General features: G+C 42.6%; 1 protein-coding gene across 3 annotated transcripts; it reads right to left on the reverse strand.

Moving 5' to 3' along the window:
• Positions 1-2,556: 2,556 nt before the first annotated feature.
• LOC135113061 (cyclin-L2-like) lies at positions 2,557-20,106 on the reverse strand. 3 transcript variants are annotated; one of them, XM_064028005.1, is made up of 9 exons: positions 19,735-19,876; positions 17,226-17,391; positions 16,290-16,474; positions 15,020-15,140; positions 13,914-13,978; positions 9,494-9,698; positions 9,027-9,217; positions 7,221-7,493; positions 2,557-5,537 (listed from the first exon to the last, which is right to left on the reverse strand). In XM_064028005.1, the coding sequence occupies exons 2-9, from the start codon at positions 17,304-17,306 to the stop codon at positions 5,096-5,098; spliced, it is 1,563 nt and encodes a 520-aa protein (XP_063884075.1). In that variant the 5' UTR covers positions 17,307-17,391; positions 19,735-19,876; the 3' UTR covers positions 2,557-5,095. The 3 variants fall into 3 exon arrangements, with proteins under 3 accessions (XP_063884075.1, XP_063884073.1, XP_063884074.1); XM_064028003.1 differs by lacking the exon at positions 17,226-17,391 and having other exon boundaries at positions 19,735-20,106; XM_064028004.1 differs by lacking the exons at positions 7,221-7,493; positions 17,226-17,391 and having other exon boundaries at positions 19,735-20,106.
• Between the last annotated feature and the right edge of the window lie 3,517 nt (positions 20,107-23,623).

Genomic DNA, 23,623 nt, shown 5'->3' on the forward strand with positions numbered 1-23,623 from the left:
AAAAGGAAAACAGGCAGAGGAGGAAGAGGAAAATGAGCAGATGAAGGAGGTAGAGGAGAACGAGAAGCGCCCGTTAGCACCAGGTGGAAGGTTGTGATGGTGGTGGTGGTGGTGGTGGTGGTGTTACCATCGATTAGCAGGTAGCAAGGCGTACACAGGTGGCTTGGTGTACCTTTGTCTTGCCCCCTGTTCGTCTTCAGAGCTCCATTAATAATCATCATCATCATCAGCGCAGTGTTTTCTTTCACCCTTCTTAACGGTGCCGGCGGGTTAAGGGAGGGAGGGAGAAAGACTACGAATATATTTAATCTACAGAAAAATTACTTTACTTTATATGCTGCTGATTTTATATTTGTATTTTGTTATCTATTATCTATTATCTTACTTAATTTCCCCTCCTGTCACGGCGTATGAGTGAAGGAAAGGCGGGATTAAAACATATTGAAGATTTGTAACTTGTGAAAAACTCTACGGTAGTCTTGAGCCCGATTTCAATACTATAGTTTCATATTTTTTTTCTTTCTTTTTGTTTTCTTTGTGTGTGAGAGAGAGAGAGAGAGAGAGAGAGAGAGAGAGAGAGAGAGAGAGAGAGAGAGAGAGATACCTGCCTATATTCATCTATACAAACAAACATACTTGCAGACAGAGTGACAGGCAGGCAAACAAACTGACAGACAAACAGACAGACAGACAGGCGGACACACAAACAGACAGAGAGGAAATGAAAAGTAAACAAGAAACACGTGACATCAAAATATAACTTTGACACGAAGCTTAAAAAAAAAGAAAAAAAAAAGAAATAAGTAAATAAAAATCACACGAACATCATCCAAATAAAAAAAAAAGAAAAGAAAAAAATGTAAATAAAAATGAGTGGTAATTATATAATGTTTTTCTTTTCTTCTTTTCTTTTTTTTATTATTGATTTCCATCACGAATTGTTCACCACTTTTATTGTCATTGAAGGTCAGAGAGAGAGAGAGAGAGAGAGAGAGAGAGAGAGACAGATGGTGATGATGGTGGTGGTGGTGGTGGTGACCGTGACATGCGTGTGAGTCATGGGCATACAATTACACACACACACACACACACACACACGCACACAATCATGTCTTACCACGATTTACTAATGCATCTTAATTTCATGCGTTATTAGACTTCATGATTGGCTTAGTTAGAGAGAGAGAGAGAGAGAGAGAGAGAGAGAGAGAGAGAGAGAGAGAGAGAGAGAGAGAGAGAGAGAGAGAGAGAGAGAGAGAGAGCGGGGGTGGGGGGAGGTGCGGTAATCGATGTTCAAACACTGGTTACTATGAGGTAGGTCTTTCAGTACCACCACCACCACCACCAGCACACCACCACCACTGACGCTCCTACTAACACTACCACAATTATTTTCGTCACCACAACCATCACTACTACTACTACTACTGCTACTACGACTGCTACTACTACAATCACTGTTATCACTACCACCACCACCACCACCACCACCATCGCCTAACCAAAGCTCACCATTATCACTATCACCATCACTATAACCATCACTATCCCCAGAAGACGTGTGTGTGTGTGTGTGTGTGTGTAAACAAATATACACAAATCTAGAAATAAAAAAAAAAGATAAAATAAGAAAAAAAAAAATTACGAGGTTGAATCAGTCTTGTAAAACACTGATAGACTGACAGACAGACAGACAGGTAGACGGGTAGATAAATAAACAAAGACCTTTAAAAACCACCACCACCATCACTTTTAACATGATACAATAAATAATTTCAGAATAAACAGAGACACTGGCTGGCCTTTACAGTTGGCCTCATTTTATATAACAAGGAGGAGGAGGAGGAGGAGGAGGAGGAGGAGGAGGAGGAGGAGGAAGAAGAGGAGGAGGAGGAGGGATGAATTCATTGACCTAATTATTCAGAGAGAGAGAGAGAGAGAGAGAGAGAGAGAGAGAGAGAGAGAGAGAGAGAGAGAGAGAGAGAGAGAGAGAGAGAGAGAGAGAGAGTCATTTTGTCACATTTCCCATACACTCTTCATTTTCTACATTGTCTGGATCTTATTTATTTATTTACTCATCTATAGTCAGTCTCCAAAACCCATTACCATTTCTTTTTCCTTCTCAAATACCAAAACATTACTAATTCTCCCTTTAATTAATCTATGTGGTCATTATTTTAACCACTACTTCCTCCATTAACTTGTCAATCTTTTTGGTCATTTTAATCTAACACATCCTTCTTTTAATTCTCTATGTACTTCAGTCACACCAAAATTCCCTCCCTTAATCTAATCTACAGCAGTATTAGTCTTCTGTGGTATTAACCTTATAATACTACTGCTACTACTTACTGAGAATAATGCTTATTGAATTTGCTACCTTCCATAAATTAACATTATTACTACTACTACTACTGCTATTACTACTATTTATCACCAGACTCTTACTCTCATCCCTTTGATATATATTTGCCATCAGTCCCTTCCCTCACTCTCTCCAGCCCCTTCACACACACACACACACACACACAGCAGGTCTTGAAGAAACACAATAAGTAAGAAAAAATATTTAATCTTTGTACAACACGGAGGTGAAAACACACAGGAGTGCTTCACAAAACTACTGACAGGCTCGGGTATAATATTATGTACACATCACAGTTTTAATCCTTAATTACAACCACTTGCTCTCTTTCTCTCTCTCTTTCTCTCTTGCTTGCTCACTCGCTCGCGCACACACCACCACGCAGCAGACACACACGCGCACACATGGTCGGGTCAAGAGGTACTAGGGACGCCAGAACTCTTGACTTTCAGGTCACTTTGCATTCGAAAAGAAACTGGTACGAACGTAAACTAAGGAAAATTACGTTTGTATGAATTTTCTTCCCTGAAATACTAAAAACAAACAAACAAACAAAGGGCCATCTGCTGTCCCTGAATTCCCTCTTAAAAATATCCATCTCTGTCTCTCTTTTTGGGGCATGTTAAGTCCCTGAAATGCACAAAAAACAGGGCTATCTGCCTTCCCTGAATCCTTAAGTGACTGCCATCTCTCGTCCCTGAATGTTTCCCCACGTGGCCATCTTTCTCAGGGCATACATAATATCTAAAGTTCTCAAAACACATCATTCAACTTCCCTGAAACTCTTAAATCTCAATCTCAGGGTTATTTGGGTCCCTGGCATGGTCAACACAGGGTTATCTGACTTCCCTGACGGTCACCTACATATCCCTTATCTCAGGACATGTAGGGTTCTCTTAAATGCTCAAAAGTAGGTTCTCTCATGAATCCCTTTATATCTGCAGCTTCCATGACACACTGTATCCCTGAATTATGCAAAACAGGGTCATTTCTTCCCTAAAAACTTAAATTTTCACTTTTTTTCTGCCAATTAACAGTAATATCTTCCCTAGAACAGAAATTTCCATCTCTGAATTATGCAAAACAGATTATTTTCTTCCCTAAAAACTTAAATTTTCACTTTCTTTTGTTATGAATTATGCAAACAGATCAATTTCTTCCCTAAAAAATGTTCACTTTTGTCATGAATTATACAAAACATGTTATTTTCTTCCCTAAAAACATAAACTTTCACTTTCTTTTGCCACGAACAATGCAAAACTGGGTAATTTCTTCCCTAAAAACTCAAATTTCCACATTCTTGTCCCATGAATTATACAAAACTATAATTTCTTCTCTAAAACCTCAAAATTTTGCATTCTTGTGCCCCAAATTATGCAAAATAGGTTCACTTCTTCCCTAAACTTAAATTTCCATCTTCTTAGAGTACAGTAAATCCCTGAATTATGAAAAAAAAAAAACCCAGGGTCATCTCTTCTTTAAAATTTCTCCTCCGATATCCAGCATCTCCCTGAATCACACATAACAGAGCCACCTCAGAAACATACCCTAAACGTCTGCCTGTCTGTCTCAGGGTACAAGATGCAACACAAGTGGATGAAAATCTTGTCCCCTTAGCAAACTGCACAAGGTTAGACTGCCCCTGTGACTCTACCCTGAACTAGTGACATGCCTTGCCCTGTGACCTCCCTGCTGGCTACCCTCACTCACACACCCAGAGATTCAAGACATGACTCGCAACACGCCCTCAGTAACCCTATCTTACTCTCCCCAGTGTTCCTTATCATCCATACTTGGTTCAAACTCAGTGACACTTGCCTTCCTCCACACACTCGATGTTCCTAAGATGTGACCCAGAAACTCCATGTCCATCAATTCTTTCCCAATCAGTTCTCTCTTGCATCCCCTCACTCACTCGTCCCATCTGCCGCACTGCACCTCCACACACCAACTCCAGTCCTTGTTAACAGACTGTGGGGGATAATACTACCTAGAGATCAAGTTTGGCATCTGTACGAGGCTCCTGAGTGGCTTCAAGAGGCCCAGTGAACAAGAAAATACCTACTTCTGGATCTGGCAATGAAAGGATGATATGAATGAAGTGGTAACTCGAAAAAGGGATACAAAAATATCAGACAGGTCGTCGTAAACTTGTAAACTGTCAGTGTGGAGCAAATGAACGTGAGGCGACAGTCAGAATGTTCCCACCGGCCGAGCTTCCCTAACGAGACCAGGCACCCGTGACTGTCCGTCCGTCCTAGCGGTAATTATACACTCCAGCACTTAGTCTACTTTTGCACTATGGGTTATGGCTGCGTCCCCCGCCAGCACAGCACGGCGGGGGACCGGATCACCACGAGTCATGACGTTTAAAAAAATACAGCGAATCTGTCTCAGTAGTTTGGTAAAGGCTGTAAGCACTCTGTATGTACGGTATGGTAGGGCCTAGAGACATGTAGTATCTGAACTGATTGGCAAGGAACTGATTACAGTAATATATGGATGTGTGTGTGTATGGATATATATATTCATATATATATAATCTCTTTCTATATATATATATTTACATCAATATACAAATAATCTTGTAATAAAAAAAAGTCACTAAAATAGAGTTCCAAAAGACTTAATAGTTAGGCCGAGGAAAAGAGGTGAGGCCTCCGGGGGTTACCGAGTCCCTGGGGTTGTGTTGGCGGTGGCAGCAGTGGCAGCGGCGGCGGTGGGGACGCCCTACCGCCGTCGGTCCCTGGAGCGAGACCTGTGGCGGCCATTCTTCTTCGCCTTGTGGGGTTTGCCGAAGCCGTTGTCGTAATACTTCTTGTTGTCGTCGCGCTCGTACTTCTTCTTCTCTGTGTCGTACCGGTCGAACTTGGACGCCACAACAGCAGCGGCGGCGGCAGCGGACGACGACGTGCTGTTGTACTTATTGGTGTACTTGTCCGTCTTGTCCTTGCTGGAGTTGTCGTACTTGTTGCTGCCGCCGCTGCCGGGCTTCTCCTCCCTGACGTACCGGTCGTTCTTCTCGTACCGGTCGCCGCCGCCGCCGCTGCCGCTCTTCTGTGGGTACCGCTCCACTTTGTCATACTTGTCATAACGCTCATACTTGTCGTAGTTCCTCTGTGGTGAGCGAGAGTGTGACCGTGACCTGGACCGCACGATGAGGCCCTTCTCTCTGCAAGGCAAGTGACAGGGTGAGGGGAGGGGCCTTAGATGGGGTAATGTGGCTTTAGAAATGTGGTGGTGATATAGTACTAGTAAGTCAAGGGGTAAAGGGAAGGATGGAGGTGCTTTACAAGTGTAGTTGAAGTGAAAAAAGTCGTAGCAATGCCCTTCTCTCAGCAAGACAGGATGGGGTGCTGTGAGGAGTGGGGCACAGACAGGGAGAGGTGGCCTGTGGTAATGGGATAGTAGTGATAGTAGTAGGAGCAATAGAGTAATGTAAATTATACCAATAGTACACTTCACAACTGGGACTGGCACCTAAGCAAACTGCAGAATTGTATGGTCCTATTTCCCTCCATTTAAAAACACCTAGTCTTGAGATATACATAAATATACGCTATTTTGTTGTCTTTACGCCCTTCTAGTTAGGAGGTACACAATTCCTGGTCTTCAAATATACACAAACATACATTATTTCCTTTTCTTTAAGTCCTTTTAGTAAGAAACACACAATTCCTGCTCTTCACATATAAACATACATTACTTTGTTTCCAGATACATCCTCCAATTTTTTATGATCGTTTCCGACTCTCTGGGAACCGGCACCTCAGTGGGTCTTTTTTCTTTTGATTTTGTTGCCCTTGACTGGTGCCCCTCCTTCACTATTTATTTTCACTAACAAGAAAAAAAGCACAGAGGAAGAGTTTTGAATCTTGCAACTACAGGAATTCCCAGCGAAGGTAAAAATGAGAGATGACCAAAGTTGACCCTGATTCCAACACCAAACACATGCAACTACACCACAACACCACTAAACACCCACTAAACATGCTAACACTGACACAACAATGCAACACCACTACACACCTACCAGACATGATAAACACCAATGCAACACCAAAACACCACCAGTACACACCTGCCAAACATGCTAAACACCACTACACACCCTGCCAAACATGCCAACACCAATGCAACACCACTACACACCCACCAAACATGCTAACACCAACACAACACACTAAACACCCATCAAACATGCTCAACACCAACACACTACCACACACCACCACCATGCTGACCAGGAGACTAAGGTTACATGCTGAAACACACACACACTCAAGCTGAACAAACCAAAACATTCTCTCTCTCTGTTATCGTTCATCAAGTCCAATAATGAATCTAAGTCCGAGAGGCAAGCACACAATGGCATGATTTAAACAGGCATAGACACATATTTATAAGTTCAAAATGGATAAAAAAGGGAAATAAACAGAATAAAAAATAATAATAATGTTAGCAACTTTAAAATGGCCATAAAACAAGAAATCAAAACAAATAATAAAGGAAATGAAAGAATGAATGAACAAATGAATGATAAAATTTCAAAGATTCACTTGTAGTTTCTCTGCATCACCACAAAAAACAGATCAAAAGTAGAATCAAATAAAGGCAAAACACCAAACCGCAAATAAGAAAAAGTAAAACAACAACAAATATATAAATAAATAATGAAAAACACCAGACCAGACAAGGGTACATGCACACAGGCAACGCAAAACAACGCCCAACTTCCCAGCAATGTAGCCATGCAAGCCAATGCACCTCAACTAGCCTGGGTTAGCCTGTACATAGAGACCAGGGAGGGCTGAGGGAAGGGTCAGGGAAGGGCGGGAATAACTAAAACACTCACTTGTTCTTTGTGAAGCGCGGAGGTGGGGTGACGGCGGGCGATGGGGTGCGAGAATACTTGTTCTTGTTAGTGCCACGGTGCTTGTCCCTCGACCGTGAACGTGACCGAGAACGTGACCGGGAACGAGGAGACCTGGAGTGTGAGCGAGAGGACCTGGAGTCGCGGCGCTGCTTCTTACGTGACCTCCTGTGCTGCTGCGGTGAGTGGCTGTGGCTGCGGCTGGCACTCCTCGACCGGCTGCCGCTGCTGCCGCTACGCTTCCTGCCAGAGTTCCTACGGGGGGCGAGGGAGGGACGGGATGGGGCCAGGTTAAGGGGCGTTCACTCTCTGGGGGTATGTGGACTAGTGCTTCTGGTTTTTTGTAATGGGATATTGTAATGCAAGGCTACATCAACAGGGTCATCAAAATTGTGCCACCTGGATGTGTATGGTGAGAACTGTGATCTATTAAAAGCTATAACTGGTGACTGACTGAAGGGAAACTGACAAATGAAATAATACCTTTCACTGCACAACTGTCAATATGCTAAGGTTTTCAAATACAAAGACAACAGATAATGCCAATGCTCTGCTACAGGAAATAAGTTTATCTCAGTGAAAGCAAAGTGAGTAAATGAATCAATGAAGGTAAAAAAAAAATAATCACCAAGGAAAAAAAAAAGGGAACATAAAATAAAATCAGGATGGAATAGGATAAGTAACAAGAGAAACATAAGTGCCACACACACACACACACACACAAACACACACACACACACACACACACACACACACACACACACACAGGAGCAATCATAACCATCTCTCCCTAACACACACACACATACCTCTTCCTATCACACACAAAACCTGAACACTCAAACACAGACCCACCACACCACAGCAACACCCCTTGAATACAACACACAACCAAAATAAACACTACCTGACACAAAAAGACAAGAACACATCAAACGACAAACTTCACACCACCAAAGACACTAAAACCATTACCAACTACACGTAAACTAACCCTTACTGTCCAGACAACCTACCAAACACAATCACAAAACACACTAATGAAACTAATCCTTCCATTGCAGCCAAGAGTCAAACAACCAACTAAAACAACACCCTTTTCAAACTACTGTCACGTATAAAAACACTGTGGCATTAAAGACAAACAGTGCTGAAAACTCTGGCCAACACGCACATTAATCTTCCCCTTGACACAACCCACTACTGCCACTAATAAAACAGGTGCAAAAAACTCCTTTAGGGTAAAAGATTGAGGAGTTTAAGCTTAAAATGTGGTTGGCAGTGAAGGTTGTGCAGATTATGGGGCTACTTTGAAATGCACGTCTATTTTAGTGGTTGATATGCTGAACACTGGTGCTGAGAATAAGTGGTTGTTTTAAGGAGGAAATTAAATAGATGGGAAGTAAAGTTTAGAAGTTGATATATTTTTAAGGAGTTCAGGGACTGCAAAAGACTGGGAAAATAAAATAAATAGGGTATAAGCAAGAAACATGGAAAAAATCAAGATGAAAAGGAGGAAAGATAGAGCAGTAAGGAATAAAATAGAAGAAAAGACAGAGGACAAATACAATGAACAGAAACAAAGGAAAGAACAGAACAGAAGAAAAAACACAGAATAAGCTGAAAGTAGTAATAGTAATAGTAGTTACAGAAAAAAAAAAAAAAAAAAAAAGGAAGTCAAGAACAGTAGCAGTAATAGCAGTGACAGAGAAAACACACACACACACACACACACACACACACACACACACACACACACACACACACACACACACACACACCACTCACCTCTCTGGAGAAGACGAGCGCTTGTGAGGTGGTGATGCGGCCTTGTTGGGGGTGTTGGCCCTGGAGGCGGGGCTGAAGGCGGTGTTGGTCTGTGGAGTCACGATGGAGGCCACCACCTTGCTGCGTAGCCGAGCCTCCTGCTGCTCCTTGCGGATCTCCTCCACCCGGGCCTCCAGCGCCTCCAGCTTCACCTGTGAGAGAGGAGGGTAAGACTGAGGATGAAAAGCAAGCTACATAACATTATAGAGAACATGTTACCTGCATAGCACAGTTCTTCTCTCCCCAAGCAAGACGCATGTTGAATAATAAAATACACACTAGTCTTATAGATACTTAAAGGAATTATAACCCAAAATAACTTTAAAATACTTGAAACATGTCCTAAATTCAGCTACACCTCCATGCAAACCTATAAAACAATATAGTCCAGTATTGAGATGAAGGGAAGTAATGGCCACCCTGCCCACCTTTTTCCTAGTGTAAAGCCTGAGTATGGATGCGGCGACATCCTCGATGTGCTCCTGCTTGACCCGCAGCACCAGGTACCAGGGGGGGCTCTCCGGCAGAGGCACTTTGCGGAGGCGGGCGGCCAGCCAGATGCAGGCGCAGGCGATGGTCTCGGGGCTGTAGCGCAGGAACACGTCAGTGCGCAACGCGTCGTTCATGTAGTTCCTGCAGGGAAGAGAGAGAGGGGGGGGTGCTGGGGTGGAGTGGTGATGCCATCCTCCTCAAGTTGATGGCTGTAGCTGGTGGTGATGTGGCTGGGCACCTGATACATGAGAGGCAGTGAGGCTGCTCAAGGCTTTATCACATCATGACTCTACTACTCAGCTCTCTACAAGCAGTGATGGCTTTACCCTTCCTCTCCAAGTCCTTTAAGAGGACGGACACTGACTGTTTACCACTATGTCAACACTTAGGAACAGGACCAAGAAGATATGCGGTGAAGCCCTGCAGTCTGCCCTTCCCCCCTCCACCTGCCAAACCTGACCCTCTTCATCCCTCCACCACATTTCCTTCCACTCCTTGCGGTGCGGGCCGCCACGGTGCCTGCGGCCGGCCGGCGGGGTCCCGGTGGCTGGGGTGTGGCACCCTGGCACCTGCAAAGAGAGCTTAGTGCACGCAATTCCACCCAGCTCATCACTACACCACTGTCCTTCATGTCCTCAGTCTTGACGGCACAACCACTGTCACCACTTCCACTATTAAGGAAATTGTCAGGTTATGTAAATCTTTCCACACTGATTACTTAGCTCCAAAGGCTTGATATTTACAATTATCTTTATGTCATAAGCAACATTACGCACATTTAACTTGATGGGGTATTCCTTGTCCATGATCCATCTGCATGCAATCCCTGAAAACCTCTCAGCCACTTGTTACTACCACCTAGTGCAAACAAGCAACGCTGATCATGTTTTCAGCTCTGACAGGACTACAAAGGGCAACAAATGTTCCTTACTGCAACAAAATGTACGTTTTCCAGTTAGTGAGAGTGCAGCTTCTTGACGCTAAGTTACCATAAATTTCATGTGACTACACGTTTCCTACTGAACAGTTACAACCCAAGGCAAGGCAGGCTGGAGCAAGGCCTGAGGAGCTAGACAAAAAGTGGAGGCGCTGTGTGGTGGTGGTGCAGCCAGGCCAGCCACAGTCTGAGGGAGTTGCTGGGGAAGCCAACTGCCCGACACCACACACGACCGATCGCAGGGGAGCCCACAGTGACAAGAGCCCGGCCAGACTACGCGCCACGTGCCAGCCACGCTAGCAGAGGGAAGGTGGTGGAGCTGGAGGTCAAGGTGGTGGCTGTGTGGTGGTGGTGATGGAGGTGGTGGTGGTGGTTGGTGGTGGTGGTGGTGGAGGACGCAGGGGCAGTGCTGGCCTCACCAACACAACTTACCTTGCCCCACCTTCCTCTGAGATGGAATAAAACCTCACATTAATAATAGGCAACCAAAACATTTTTGAAAAATTAGCACCAGATTTGGTAGCAAACATCTTCAGCTGTAGCACATAAAGAGTAGGAACAAAATTATCATAAAACCTTCCACTATCAAACTAATTCATTAAACTTCCCTAAAACTTTTCCCTACAATTAAAACTCCTTTAAGATTTCTCCTTCCCCTTTCCATTATTACTGGTACAAAACAAAAGACAGAACAGAAGGACGATCTAACGGCATTAACCTGACATGACTTCACTATTCAAGCCTTGACACACACATTAAAGGAAGCTTTTCTTTATAGAGAGAGACTGATCAACACATGCTTCACACCCTCCCCTCCCTTCCCTTTCTTTAACCTAACTACCCTATCTACTGCCCCTATTCTCTATTCCCTCTCTTAACTTTTCCACCCAACATTCTCTATTTTACCATCCACACACCACCTCTTCCTTCTCCTCTAATTTCCTTACCTCTACACAATGCCTCCACTGTCTCTCTCTCTCTCTCTCTCTCTCTCTCTCTCTCTCTCTCTCTCTCTCTCTTACTCGGTCCCTCTCAATGCCTTCCATTCATTCACTCCTCTTCCTCCTGAGTCACCACACACATGCACACTTCCTCTTCCTCTTCAGATGCTCCACCAGTCCTCTCTTTCTGTCTCTCTCTGTCAAAGTCAAGCATCTGTTCCCCTGTTCCTGTCAGGCTGCACTCCCAAGCAAGCTCCTGTACTGCGTTGTTACACGTCACTCGCGGCTCAAACAAGTGAACAAGTGCCACGTCTCAGCTATCCATCAACTTAGTGAGGGCAGAATTAGCAATACATAATTTGTCTCAAGCTGTAAAAAGGGTAAGAATAATAATGTCGTCACAGCCCCCACCACACCCACCCTCCTGCCCCTCAGCGGATGACACAGAGCACTAATATAAAGAAAAAAGGAACACAATACACAGTCTCTCATGCATCAAATGCCTACCACATCAGCCATCATCATCATCATTATTAATATCAACTTGAATAGGTATATATTCAAACATCAACAACATAAGGTATCAAAAGTAATAGTAATAGCAGTATGTGTGTATCACCAGTGCCCCGGATCCTACACAAGGTCACTTAAGTACCCCAGCATGACCTCAGCCAAGGACAGGTCGCATTAAGTGCCTGCCCGTGCCCCGCCTGCCCCGCCTCGCCCCGCCCACACCCACACGGGGCTCGTCCTCCATGTGAGGTTAGTGGGCAACCAATATAGAGGAGACTGGAGGGTGAGTTAGTGTTAGGATGTCTAGAGCCTTGGGACATGAGTGTGGGGGGAGGCAGGGGCAGAGCCGGGGGCCTACAACACACACAGCCTTCCCGGAGACAGCCCTGGTGCCCCTGAGGCTGCGTGAGGGACCTTGCCAGAATCAACATGAGACAGGTTCAGGTGAAGCCCACAAGGGTCACAGGTGAAGATAGCACAGCCCAGTCTCTCCACCTACTACCACTAGCACTCCTTCTCCACACAAGACTTTAATGCTCAGGGTTTTGTCATGATGGGCAGCTCCTGCGAGCGGCCCCGGTCAAATGAGTGGCTAACGTGAGGTGAATCAGGTGAATCGGGTGAATCGTTAAGTTTTTGTTTGTTTACCAGCGTCTCCCAAGTGAGGCACATTTAAGTGGAGCTGATAAGACTGATAGACTGACTGGCAGCTGTCACTACAGTGGGCACACATTACTATCTTCACCCACAGTGACCACCAACCACTGGAAAACAAAGGTAGTGTGGGGGCACTGGTGGCTCCATCCCAGTCAGGTTATAAAGGGACATTATTAACAGGTTATGATGACAGAGGAGTGTCCAAGGGAGGGAGGGAGGGTGAGGAAGGTAGGTCTTTTGGCTTTGGTTTTAATATCTAAGTTAAAAGCACCATTAAAACAAGAAACTTCTCTTTACTGATTTGATTTATACACACACACGAATATAAGAAAAAAAAGGAGGATAAAAAAAGCAACACCTCAAAAAGCTAAACAAACAACCAACAACTGGCCAAGGTGGTGGTGGTGGTGGTGGTGAAGGAGAGTGAGAGGGACATGAAGACACTGAATGAATGAGTGAATGTGGGTGTCTGTGAATGAGTGACTGAACAGTGAGGAACGAAGAAATAGAGAGAATACAAGCACAACTCTGGAAAAAGGAAATATATAAACAGAGGAGAAGGAAGAGGAAGAAAAAATAGGAAAGAGTAAACGGAACAGGAAAAGGACAAAAAGAAAGATATGAAAGAAAACAGGGAAACAAAGAGTAAATGGAAAAGGAAAAGGATGACAAGGAAGGATGGAGGAAATGAGAAGAAGGAGGAGGAGGAAGAGGAGGAGGAGGAATAAGAAAACAGGAGAAAAAGGCTGGTAAGTTTTGTGTAGCTGAGGAAAGAAGGAAAAAGAGGAAGATAAAAGGAAAAAAAGGCAATGTTGTGAAGATATGATGGAAAGTAAGAAGGAAAAGGGGAATAAAGAAGACGTAGAAGACAAGATTACATTGACAATTGTTGTGTTGATGAGGGAAGGCAAGAAAAAGAAGGATGAAGCAGGAGGAGGAATGTAAAGAATTTAAAGAGAAGTTAAGAAGGAAAAAAACTAGGAAAAAAGACAAGAAAAGAAAAGACAAAGGCCGGAAGGTAAGAGAAGTATTCTGGCGACAAGGAACAATAAAAATACAAGGGTGGAGTGTGTGGATGGATGGCAGTACGGAGGTTTACGGAAGGTAGGATAAAAGAACTGAAGTATCGGAGAGAAAGGCCGAGAAGAAGATGAGAGAATGATAGTGTTCTGAGTGTTGTGTACACAGAAGGCAGAAATGGTAGCATGTAGGGATCGACTGAGGTAATGAAGGCAACAGACGAGTAGGGAAGGGAAGGGATGGGAGGGAGATGGAGCCGCCAGTAGAAACAAGACATATGATACTCACCAAGAGGACATGGCCAGCCACCTGTTGTCGTCAGCCTCCAGGAGACGCAGGTACATGATAATGATCTACAAAAGGAATGCACATTAGTAAAGGAGCCTCAGTGGATGGCGGGATGTTTAACAAGCTATTAAAGAGTGCCGTTGCCTCTGTTTTGGCTTAGATGGCACCCACACCTCACATACTAAGGCTTATTTGTGGAGTGTTGTGTTCATAGAACCTAGTAAAGGCACATGTACAAAGGTGTGGTGTGTGTGTGTGTGTGTGTGTTCAAATAACATACAAGAGGCACACATACAAAGATGAAGTGTGTGTTGTGTGTATTTGTTGCATTGTGTTGTCTGTGTGTGTGCATGTGTGTTTGTGTTCAAATTGCACACAAGAGGCAGGTGAATGGCATCAAGAGAACACTATACACTGATCTCTGTATAGCACAAGTCTGTCAATGGGGAACACCTATCACTGCACCACTCACTCACCCACCCACCCAACACTCACTCAGGGAAAGGACACACCCTGGAAAAACAGCACTGTGGTTATGGAATCAAAGACACAGATGACGCTACTTCAACACACACACACACACACACACACACACACACACAGGCTCACTTGTACATAAATTTAGACCTTATAGTTTGTTACCATTTGCCAAAAAGGAATTAAATGTTCATGCTTGAGGAAAATATCATCACACACACATACACACATTTATAAATTTAGATCTTAATGACAGTACCCCATTACAAGTTGGAAAAAAACAAAAAAAAATAAATAATAACTTTCACAATTAAAGAAAACAATCTTTATAACCCCACAACATATCTGCAATAATAAAACACACACACAAAAAAAAAGGGGGGCACAAAAACACGATATCCTCCTTCAGCACACAAAAACACATCCACCCTACACTTTTACCCTCAAACAAACAAACAAACAAACAAGAAGACAACAGATAACAAAAGCTCACAAGACTTAGGAAGACTACAGAAGGGAAAGACAAAGACGACGACTACCAAGAAGAAGAAGAAGAAGGAATAGAGGGAAAGATGGGCAGGGTACAAAGAAGGTTGAAAAGAGAGGGGGACTGGGCAACAATACCGTACCTTATGTGGGTGTTTGACATGGCAGCAGAACCCTAACTCCTTCAGCAGCCTCCTCTCAGCCTTAATCACCTGGTTCTTCAGTGCGATGTAGTTGCTGTCTAGAATTACTGGCTGGATCGTCCTGCAAGTAAGAGGGAAGTTAGTGAAGCGTTTATGAAAGGGTAGTAGGTGATAGGGGACAAGAAAAGTCTTTTATTGGTTACAGAAATAAATATAGGTTTCAGTAATATGTGCTTGCTGTTCAGAATTCTTGGCTGATTGGTTCTGTAAGTTAGAGAAGGGTTAGTGAAAGTTTAGACATACATACATACATACATACACACACACAGGAAACAAATAGAGATAAAAACATGCTGTACAAACAAAGGAAATGGGTAATGTGATAGTGAACATGACAGAGGTAACATGTAGAATAGAGAGAGAGAGAGAGAGAGAGAGAGAGAGAGAGAGAGAGAGAGAGAGAGAGAGAGAGAGAGAGAGAGAGAGAGAGAGAGAGAGAGAGAGAGAGAGAGAGAGAGAGAGAGAGAGAGAGAGAAACACACAAAGATACAAGACAATAGAAGAAGAAGAAGAAGAAGAAGAAGAAGAAGAAGAAGAAGAAGAAGAAGAAGAAGAAGAAGAAGAAGAAGAAGAAGAAGAAGAAGTACATTAAGAGCAGAATAAAGCATGAGAAAAAATGAAATCAAGAACTGAATAAAATAGTGAAAAAGGTGAAAAAGTATATCAAGAACGAGAGAGAGAGAGAGAGAGAGAGAGAGAGAGAGAGAGAGAGAGAGAGAGAGAGAGAGAGAGAGAGAGAGAGAGAGAGAGAGAGAGAGAGAGAGAGAGAGAGAAAGTTCACCACTGCACAACACTACACTTCCTTTCCTTCCTTCCTTCTTTCCTTATTATTTGCAGTGACTAAGCCAAAGTGTTTAAGTCAAACCCAGCACTTGCATTCCCTTTCTCTTTTGTTATTCATTTATTTATTTTCCAGCAGCTAAACCAAAGCACCAGAGCCAAACCCAACACTTTCTTCCCTTTCCTTTTTGTCATCATTACCATTTATTCATTTATTCCTCGCCAAGTGACCGAACCGAATCATCTAAGCCAAACCCAGTACCTTTTGTTGTTTCTTTCATTACTATTCATTTGTTTATCCCCTCCCTAAGTGACTGAACCAAAGCATCAAAGACAAACCCAACACTTTCCTTCCTTCTTTTAATTATTACTACTATTATTCTTTTTATTTATCCCCTCCCTAAGTGACTGAAGCAAACACAACACTTACTTTCCGTTCTTGACTTGTCGGATGTGGTTGAAGACATTAATGACGTCGCGAATCTTGCGCGGTGCCTCCTCGATCTTGGAGGCAAGGGCGATGCAGGCCATGGCGGTGGTCTCCATAGGGTAGCGCACCATTGACTTGGCGTAGTAAAACCTCTGGAACAACACCTGCCCCGCTGCCATAGCAACCTGCAACAACACACACGCACACACACACACACATGATGGATTTGTACGACCTGGACTGTACTAGTGATGGAAATGGGAGTGTGAATTTGAGGTGATGGGTTAGTGCGATGTATCCATTACTAGTGACGATAAAAAGAACATGAATTTGAAGTGATAATTATGGGTTATTAAGACTCGCCCAGTAAATGTGTTGGAAGGAGCATAAATCTATGGTGAAATATTACTGTAATCTTATTAATTATCCATACAGATTGATGCAAACACATGTGAATAGATTACGACTCTATAGACTTGAAACACAAATTCACAGTATATTTCCTTGTACACGTAAATAAAAGGCACAATGTTCAAACTCTTGGATGCAAATTTCAGTTGTATAAAGAAGAAATGACGACACCTCATCTCTTGTGTACATTTCTGGTGCATCCAAACGTATAAGAAAAATCCAAAATAAAAGAAGTATTTCATCACAAACAGCAATTCCTGTAAACAAGTCCCATTCTTTTCCGTCTCCCTCCAAACACTGATTGACTGACTGACAACTGTAAACAAGCCCCACTCTTTGTCTCCCTCCAAACACTGACTGACTAACATAACACAAAACAAGCAAACAGAACAACAAACACAACCATCCACCGAGGAACCACCACCACCACCACCACCACTACCAGACAAACAAACAAAACAGACAGATGCCAGACAAATGAAGTGCAATGAACGGCATGGCATTCCTCGGTAGCTGGGACCTCACATGGCCATCAGTGGAAATCAATAGTTGGTGGATGGTGTCTCCGAGGAACAATGAGGCTACACAATGCTTCCTGATTGCCATCCTTGCCTGGGGGATATGGCCCACTGTCTGCTGGGACTCTTAATTGCTGCGTTCAGGATGTGAGTGAGATGTGACCAATGATAGACTGAGAGAAGAGAGGAGAGCATTCATTAACAAGTCATAATATCTTTAATGAATACTGCAGGAAGACTGAGCATATGAATTGTATCTGATGAACTGACCGAGAGCTTTCAAGAGAGAGGAAAGAATAACCACTGATGAATCAAAATCAACAATAAAGTCCGTTTGGGATGTAGGTGAGACGCAACCAATGAAAGACCGAGAGAGAAGAGAGGAGAGAATTCATTAACAAATCCTAATACCTTCACTGAACACTACAGTAGGATTGAGTGTATGAATTGTACATGACGAACTGAATGTGGGTGAGATGCAACCAATGAAAGACCGAGAGAGAGAATAGAGGAGAGCATTCATTAACAAATCCTAATACCTTCACTGAACACTACGGTAGGACTGAGCGAATGAATTGCATCTGATGAACTGACCGAGAGCTTCCAAGACAGACGAAAAACAAACAACACAAACATCCACTGAAGGAACAAGAACGACCCACTTTTCGTCACTCCAAGTATTCACAATGCACAAAATCTTATATGCAAAATAGGAGAGAGAGAGAGAGAGAGAGAGAGAGAGAGAGAGAGAGAGAGAGAGAGAGAGAGAGAGAGAGAGAGAGAGAGAGAGAGAGAGAGAGAGAGAGAGAGAGAGAGAGAGAGAATGTGAAACTCTAAAATGCAGATTTCTGCGACACTTGGCTGTAATAATATAAGGAAAAATAAATGGAAAGTACAAAAAATAATGATGTAAACTGAAACACAAATCATTACCTTAATAAACAAAAAACCTGAGTAAATTTTCAACGATTTCTGCATTTCTTGCCTAAAGACGTGACAAAAAAATATAAACCATGAAGAAAATACTTAAGCCACTTGTTAATAAGGGTGATGATACTGACTGCGGGAGGGAGGGAGAGAGGGAGGGAGAGATGGATGGTAATACAAGACTTATGTACCCTCAAAAAATAGTGCACGGTAATGAAGACTAATGAACAATCAATACGTCGGCTATTCCAAAGCTGACCCGTACACAGAGAGGACGAGGCGGACGTGTGTGGCTTGTGTATGCAGACCTCCATGTATGCTCCAGTCTGCCTTAATACGGAAGTGATGACAAGCAATGGAGTGAGAGAGATGAGGGTTCAGATGCAGGGACCAACTGTAAGACGACACTAATGTATTGGAAAGGCAGTCAGGTAGAGGCGGTGTGATGTGGAAGCAAATGAGTAATAACAGAGAGAGTGGACCCCAGATTTTATGATGCTGATGTACTGGAAAGATATGTAATACTGATAGATGACAGATAAGAAAGACAGACAGACAGACAGACAGACAGACAGACAGATGAACGGATTGAGAGGAGAGGAGAGATAGGAATGAACAAAGGAGCAGCAAGTCTCAGTCTCTCTCTCTCTCTCTCTCTCTCTCTCTCTCTCTCTCTTTTAACAGCTTTTTGGGGCACATCAATTTAAATCTACAATATTAAATCTGCATATACAGAAAAACACATACAATTATAATGTGAGATGTATATTGATAGGGATGCTATTCTACAAAAATAAATAAATAAATAAATAATATATATACACAATAATGGTAAGAATAATGAGGAATACAAATAATACGAAAATAATAAATAAAAGGATCTCTCTCTCTCTCTCTCTCTCTCTCTCTCTCTCTCTCTCTGACCTAACCTGAGCTCATTTCAACACAGACCACTGAAACCACAATATAAAACAAGTCTAGTACTCTATTAAATATTCTAGAGGTTTATTAGCTGGAGACACAACACATCCCTTCACTGCTAAGTAACCGGTAAAGATTAGACTCATTTCCTGGCCATAGTATTTCCTATCTAACCCCATAGTTGTTAACGGCTCTTCCTATCACGTTTAAATTCCTAAATATTTACCCTAAGAAAATTAATATGATCACTTACTACATAACGCCTCGAAAACCTCAGTGGAACCCAAACAAACCATTAAAATAGCCTTGAATAATACCAAACTTTGTCTTAACCAACACCACGTCGAAAACACAAATATTGCCAAACTAACCTACAAACCTTACATCCTACCTGACCACACACAACCCTGGCGCTAAGAACTACTCAAACCCAGAATAAACAAAAAAAAAAAAAAAAAAACTTCCCTGGGAACCCCAAAATAACCCAAGCTTTGTCTGAACCACGAGCCTTAAAAAAAACCCCCGTATTATGAATCTAACCCCACAAAACTAACCTTCCTACAAACCCACGTGGAGCCCAGACCCTGAAGAGCCATAAAACCTCAAATAAACCCAGAAAAACACCCCTCAGAACCCTAAAACATGAAAGGATGTAAGGAAGCACTCACCTGGGGCAGTCTGAGAAGGATTCCGCCTGTCTGGATCAGTTCGCATCCTAGAATCCTGAGGTCCATTTCAATTTCCGGGTCCAGTCCATCCTGCTGGGAGGGACTCGGGGACAGCTTCTCCGGCGGCAATAATACATTTTCCAAGGTAATAACCACGGAGCCGTACTTCTTTGCAGGCGGGTTCATTGCCTCCGTCCCCGTGGCCGCCATCTTAAGCTGTAAGAGTATAAGTGAGAGCTTGGGACAGCGAGGGAGAGTGAGGGGGCTTGACAAAAGAGCATCTAGACTGGCGCGCTGTTGACTCCTCCTCTTGCCTCTCGCGCGCTCACAGTCCCCGCCTACATTGCTTTCTTTCATGTTTCATAGGTTTTTGTGTCTTGTGTCTTGGTTTATAATGGGTATCTGGGTTTCTGTGTTTTAAAGGAATGGGTAGAGAGATTTAATGAATGAATGCTACTCTATATTGCGGTTTTTTTTCTTCTCTTTCTATAAGTCTTATTCCTAACTCCTCTCAGTTGGCGATTCCTCTATTTTCGTTTTTTTGGGGGGGTATTTTTGATATGTTCTAACTTTCTTTTATTCTTTTTAATCCACACATTGCCACTGGCTCTTCACATAGATTCGTGATTCTCTTTGGCTGAGATCAGAACCTCTTGCTATAAGGGTTCTGTGCGTGGCCGATCCTTTCTCATTACGTGAGCAGTTACTGGAAAACGTTTTGGCGGCGTACTCTTTTATCGACACATTTTATACACTAATCTCTTCCCATTATGCGTCTACTAACTTGTTTGATGACCGAAGTACCGCCTTTCCTCCCCTTATGATGACTAATAAGGAACAAAAGCGCAAATGACAATCTAACAGACACACTTAAAAAAAAAACTAACGTAGCAGATATTGATGCTAGATCTAACATGATAAAACAAATCGGGGAGCTTAATACAAGGAAATATAGATAAGAGTAGTGGTAATAGAGGATTTACGGCAGCAATAGATACCAAGCTTAAGTAAGAATCAGAAGAGGTGATCACTAAGGGGGTTTTCCGGAAGAGAGAGAGAGAGAGAGAGAGAGAGAGAGAGCGTGTGTGTGTGACGGAGGTACGCTTCTAGGAAAAAAATTGCATCATTCGTCATTTTCCTGCTTCGTGTACAAATGACAGAAGCGCTCTACTACTACTACTAACTACTACCACTACTATTACCTCTACTACTACTACTACTGCTGCTGCTGCTACTACTATACACACACAAAAGCAATAGAAAATATATGGAATGCGGATTTTATGATACCTAAGAAAAACAAAAAAATAGATACAAATAAGGATGACAGACAGACAGACAGACAGACAGACGGATAGATAGACAGAAAAAACAGATAAACAGATAGATAGATAGATAGAGAGATAGAAAAAAAAAATATATAGACAGACAGACAGATCGACTGATAAATAGACAGATGCAAAAGTATATAAACAAACAAACAGACATACATATAGGTTAAAAAAGCAAATAGCCTCGGCCTGATCAGTCATACAAGCTAAATATAGGCTTGTCAGATAGGCCAGCGAAGAAATATGAATACCATTGACCTAGATAGAGATTATTGATACAAATAAAGACGTGTATCATAGAAGTATAGATAATAGATAAATAAATAAATAAATAAACCGTTTCTTTTAAATGACTGAACATAGATAGACGCGTGTGATGTGTAGCTAAGACAACTGATGTTAGAGATAACGGGCAAAAATATATAGTAGACGTTATTTAAACTTATAAGGTCTAGGTACGATATATATTTAAAAAAAAAAGGATGTAACTGCCAAGGATGTTTTTTTTTTTGTATTTATTTATATATTTTTTTCATCATGGGTAGGAATATAGCTCGTTGTGGAGAGAGAGAGAGAGAGAGAGAGAGAGAGAGAGAGAGAGAGAGAGAGAGAGAGAGAGAGAGAGAGAGAGAGAGAGAGAGAGGGTGGGTGGTTCTGTGTGTTTCCTAGCAAATCATAAGGCACATTACATGGAAACTATCAGATTTCTTTTATGCAATCAGTTTGGTGAATTCTGCTTGAAACACGTTGTAATACCCCCCCCCCCTCCCTCCTCCACGTCCTCCTCCTCCTCTTCTCCCCCTTCCTCTTCATTTCGTCCAATTGTTTCTTTTTCACCTTAACTTTTCTATTCGTTATTGCAATATTTCGAAAACATTCCTGCTATTTATCTTATTCTCTTCCTTTCCTTTTTCTTCCCTCTCTCTCTCTCTCTTGTTTGTTTCTTTCTCCTTCTTACTCCTTCTTTTAAACCTTCGTACTGTTATCTTGCTCCTTTCATCGCCTTCCTTCATTCATCTATTCACTAAATCAACACTTCTTTTCACTCTATCTATCTCACCTAATCATCCATTTGTACTCTGCTCCTTTCTACACATCAATATTACGTCTATCTCACCTATCTACACCAATATACGTTACTCCTTCTACATCCATTAACATCACACACTTTCGGTAAATAATGGGAATCTTTAGTAGGTTAGGTGTGTGTGTGTGTGTTTTTTTTTCCTTTCTCTCTCTCTTATTATATCAACTCACACATGCATCAGCCAGCCACCAAGAGATTTATTTTAGGCTGTGTGTGGGTTACCCTTGATCCGTGCCAGCAGGTGAGTGTGACTGGGCTGCACACACACACACACACACACACACACACACACACACACACACACACACACACACACACACACACACGCACACATCAAAAGTGAACTGAACTCATGTAAACTTAACTGAACCTAACTAAACTCAAATTAATTAATCTAAACTAAAAATAACTCAGCGAAACTAAACCAAACTATACGAAATGAGACGAAACTAAAGACATTGAAAGCTAAACTTGACTAAACTAGACAAAACTGCAATAATATATTATAAAAATAAACTCAAATTTAAGAGGCACGAAAAAAAAAACGTAGAAAATTTAAATCTATTCAAATTGGAGGAAAGGTGAAAGTGCGTATGTGCGTGTGTGTGTGTGTGTGTGTGTGTGTGACAGAGAGAGAGAGAGAGAGAGAGAGAGAGAGAGAGAGAGAGAGAGAGAGAGAGAGAGAGAGAGAGAGAGAGAGAGAGAGAGAGAGAGAGAGAGAGAGAATCAGGAATGCCAAAGCGGATTAAGATTTGGAAATTCAGGTGTGGATGACAGGTAAGGGCAGAGGTAGATTGGGTTAAAAGGGTTAAAAGGTGAGGTGAGGTGAGGTGAGGTGCGGCTGAGTTAAGTTCTTAGAAGGGGTGTTGGTAGGTGAGGGGGGATAGGGAGGTGGGGGGGAGGAAGGGGAGGGTAGGGAAGTGGTAGGAGGTTGGTAGGGAGGGAAGGGCAGGGAGGGAGGGAGGGTAAGGTTGTAGGCTATGAATAATGGAATTTGTTGTTGTTGTTGTTATTTTGAGATATTTTTTTCGTTTTCTTTCATCTATCTTCCTTTTCTTTTTCTTCCTCTTCTTCTTCTTTTTTTTAGGTAAGTGACATGAGTCTGTTGTTTTTGTTATTGTTATTCTTGTTGTTTACGATGCATTTTACGTTTTCTTTCTTAAATTATCTTCTTTTTTCTTCTCTCTCTCTCTCTCTCTCTCTCTCTCTCTCTCTCTCTCTCTCTCTCTCTCTCTCTCTCTCTCTCCCTCTCTCTCTCTCTCTCTCCTCTGGTTCTTCCTTGTGTAATACGTCTTGTTCACTATCCCCTCCACCCCCCCCCCTCTCTCTCTCTCTCTCTCTCTCTCTCTCTCTCTCTCTCTCTCTCTGACCTTACCCTAACCTTACTCTGACCTTCATCACTCCAGGTAAGTCACTTAATTACGCACTGTCCAACACCTGTAATTAGCCTGTATGTACGTCTCTCTCTCTC

The sequence above is a fragment of the Scylla paramamosain genome, chromosome 25, assembly GCF_035594125.1.
Source record: "Scylla paramamosain isolate STU-SP2022 chromosome 25, ASM3559412v1, whole genome shotgun sequence".
In the NCBI taxonomy this organism is placed as follows: Eukaryota; Metazoa; Arthropoda; class Malacostraca; order Decapoda; family Portunidae; genus Scylla; species Scylla paramamosain.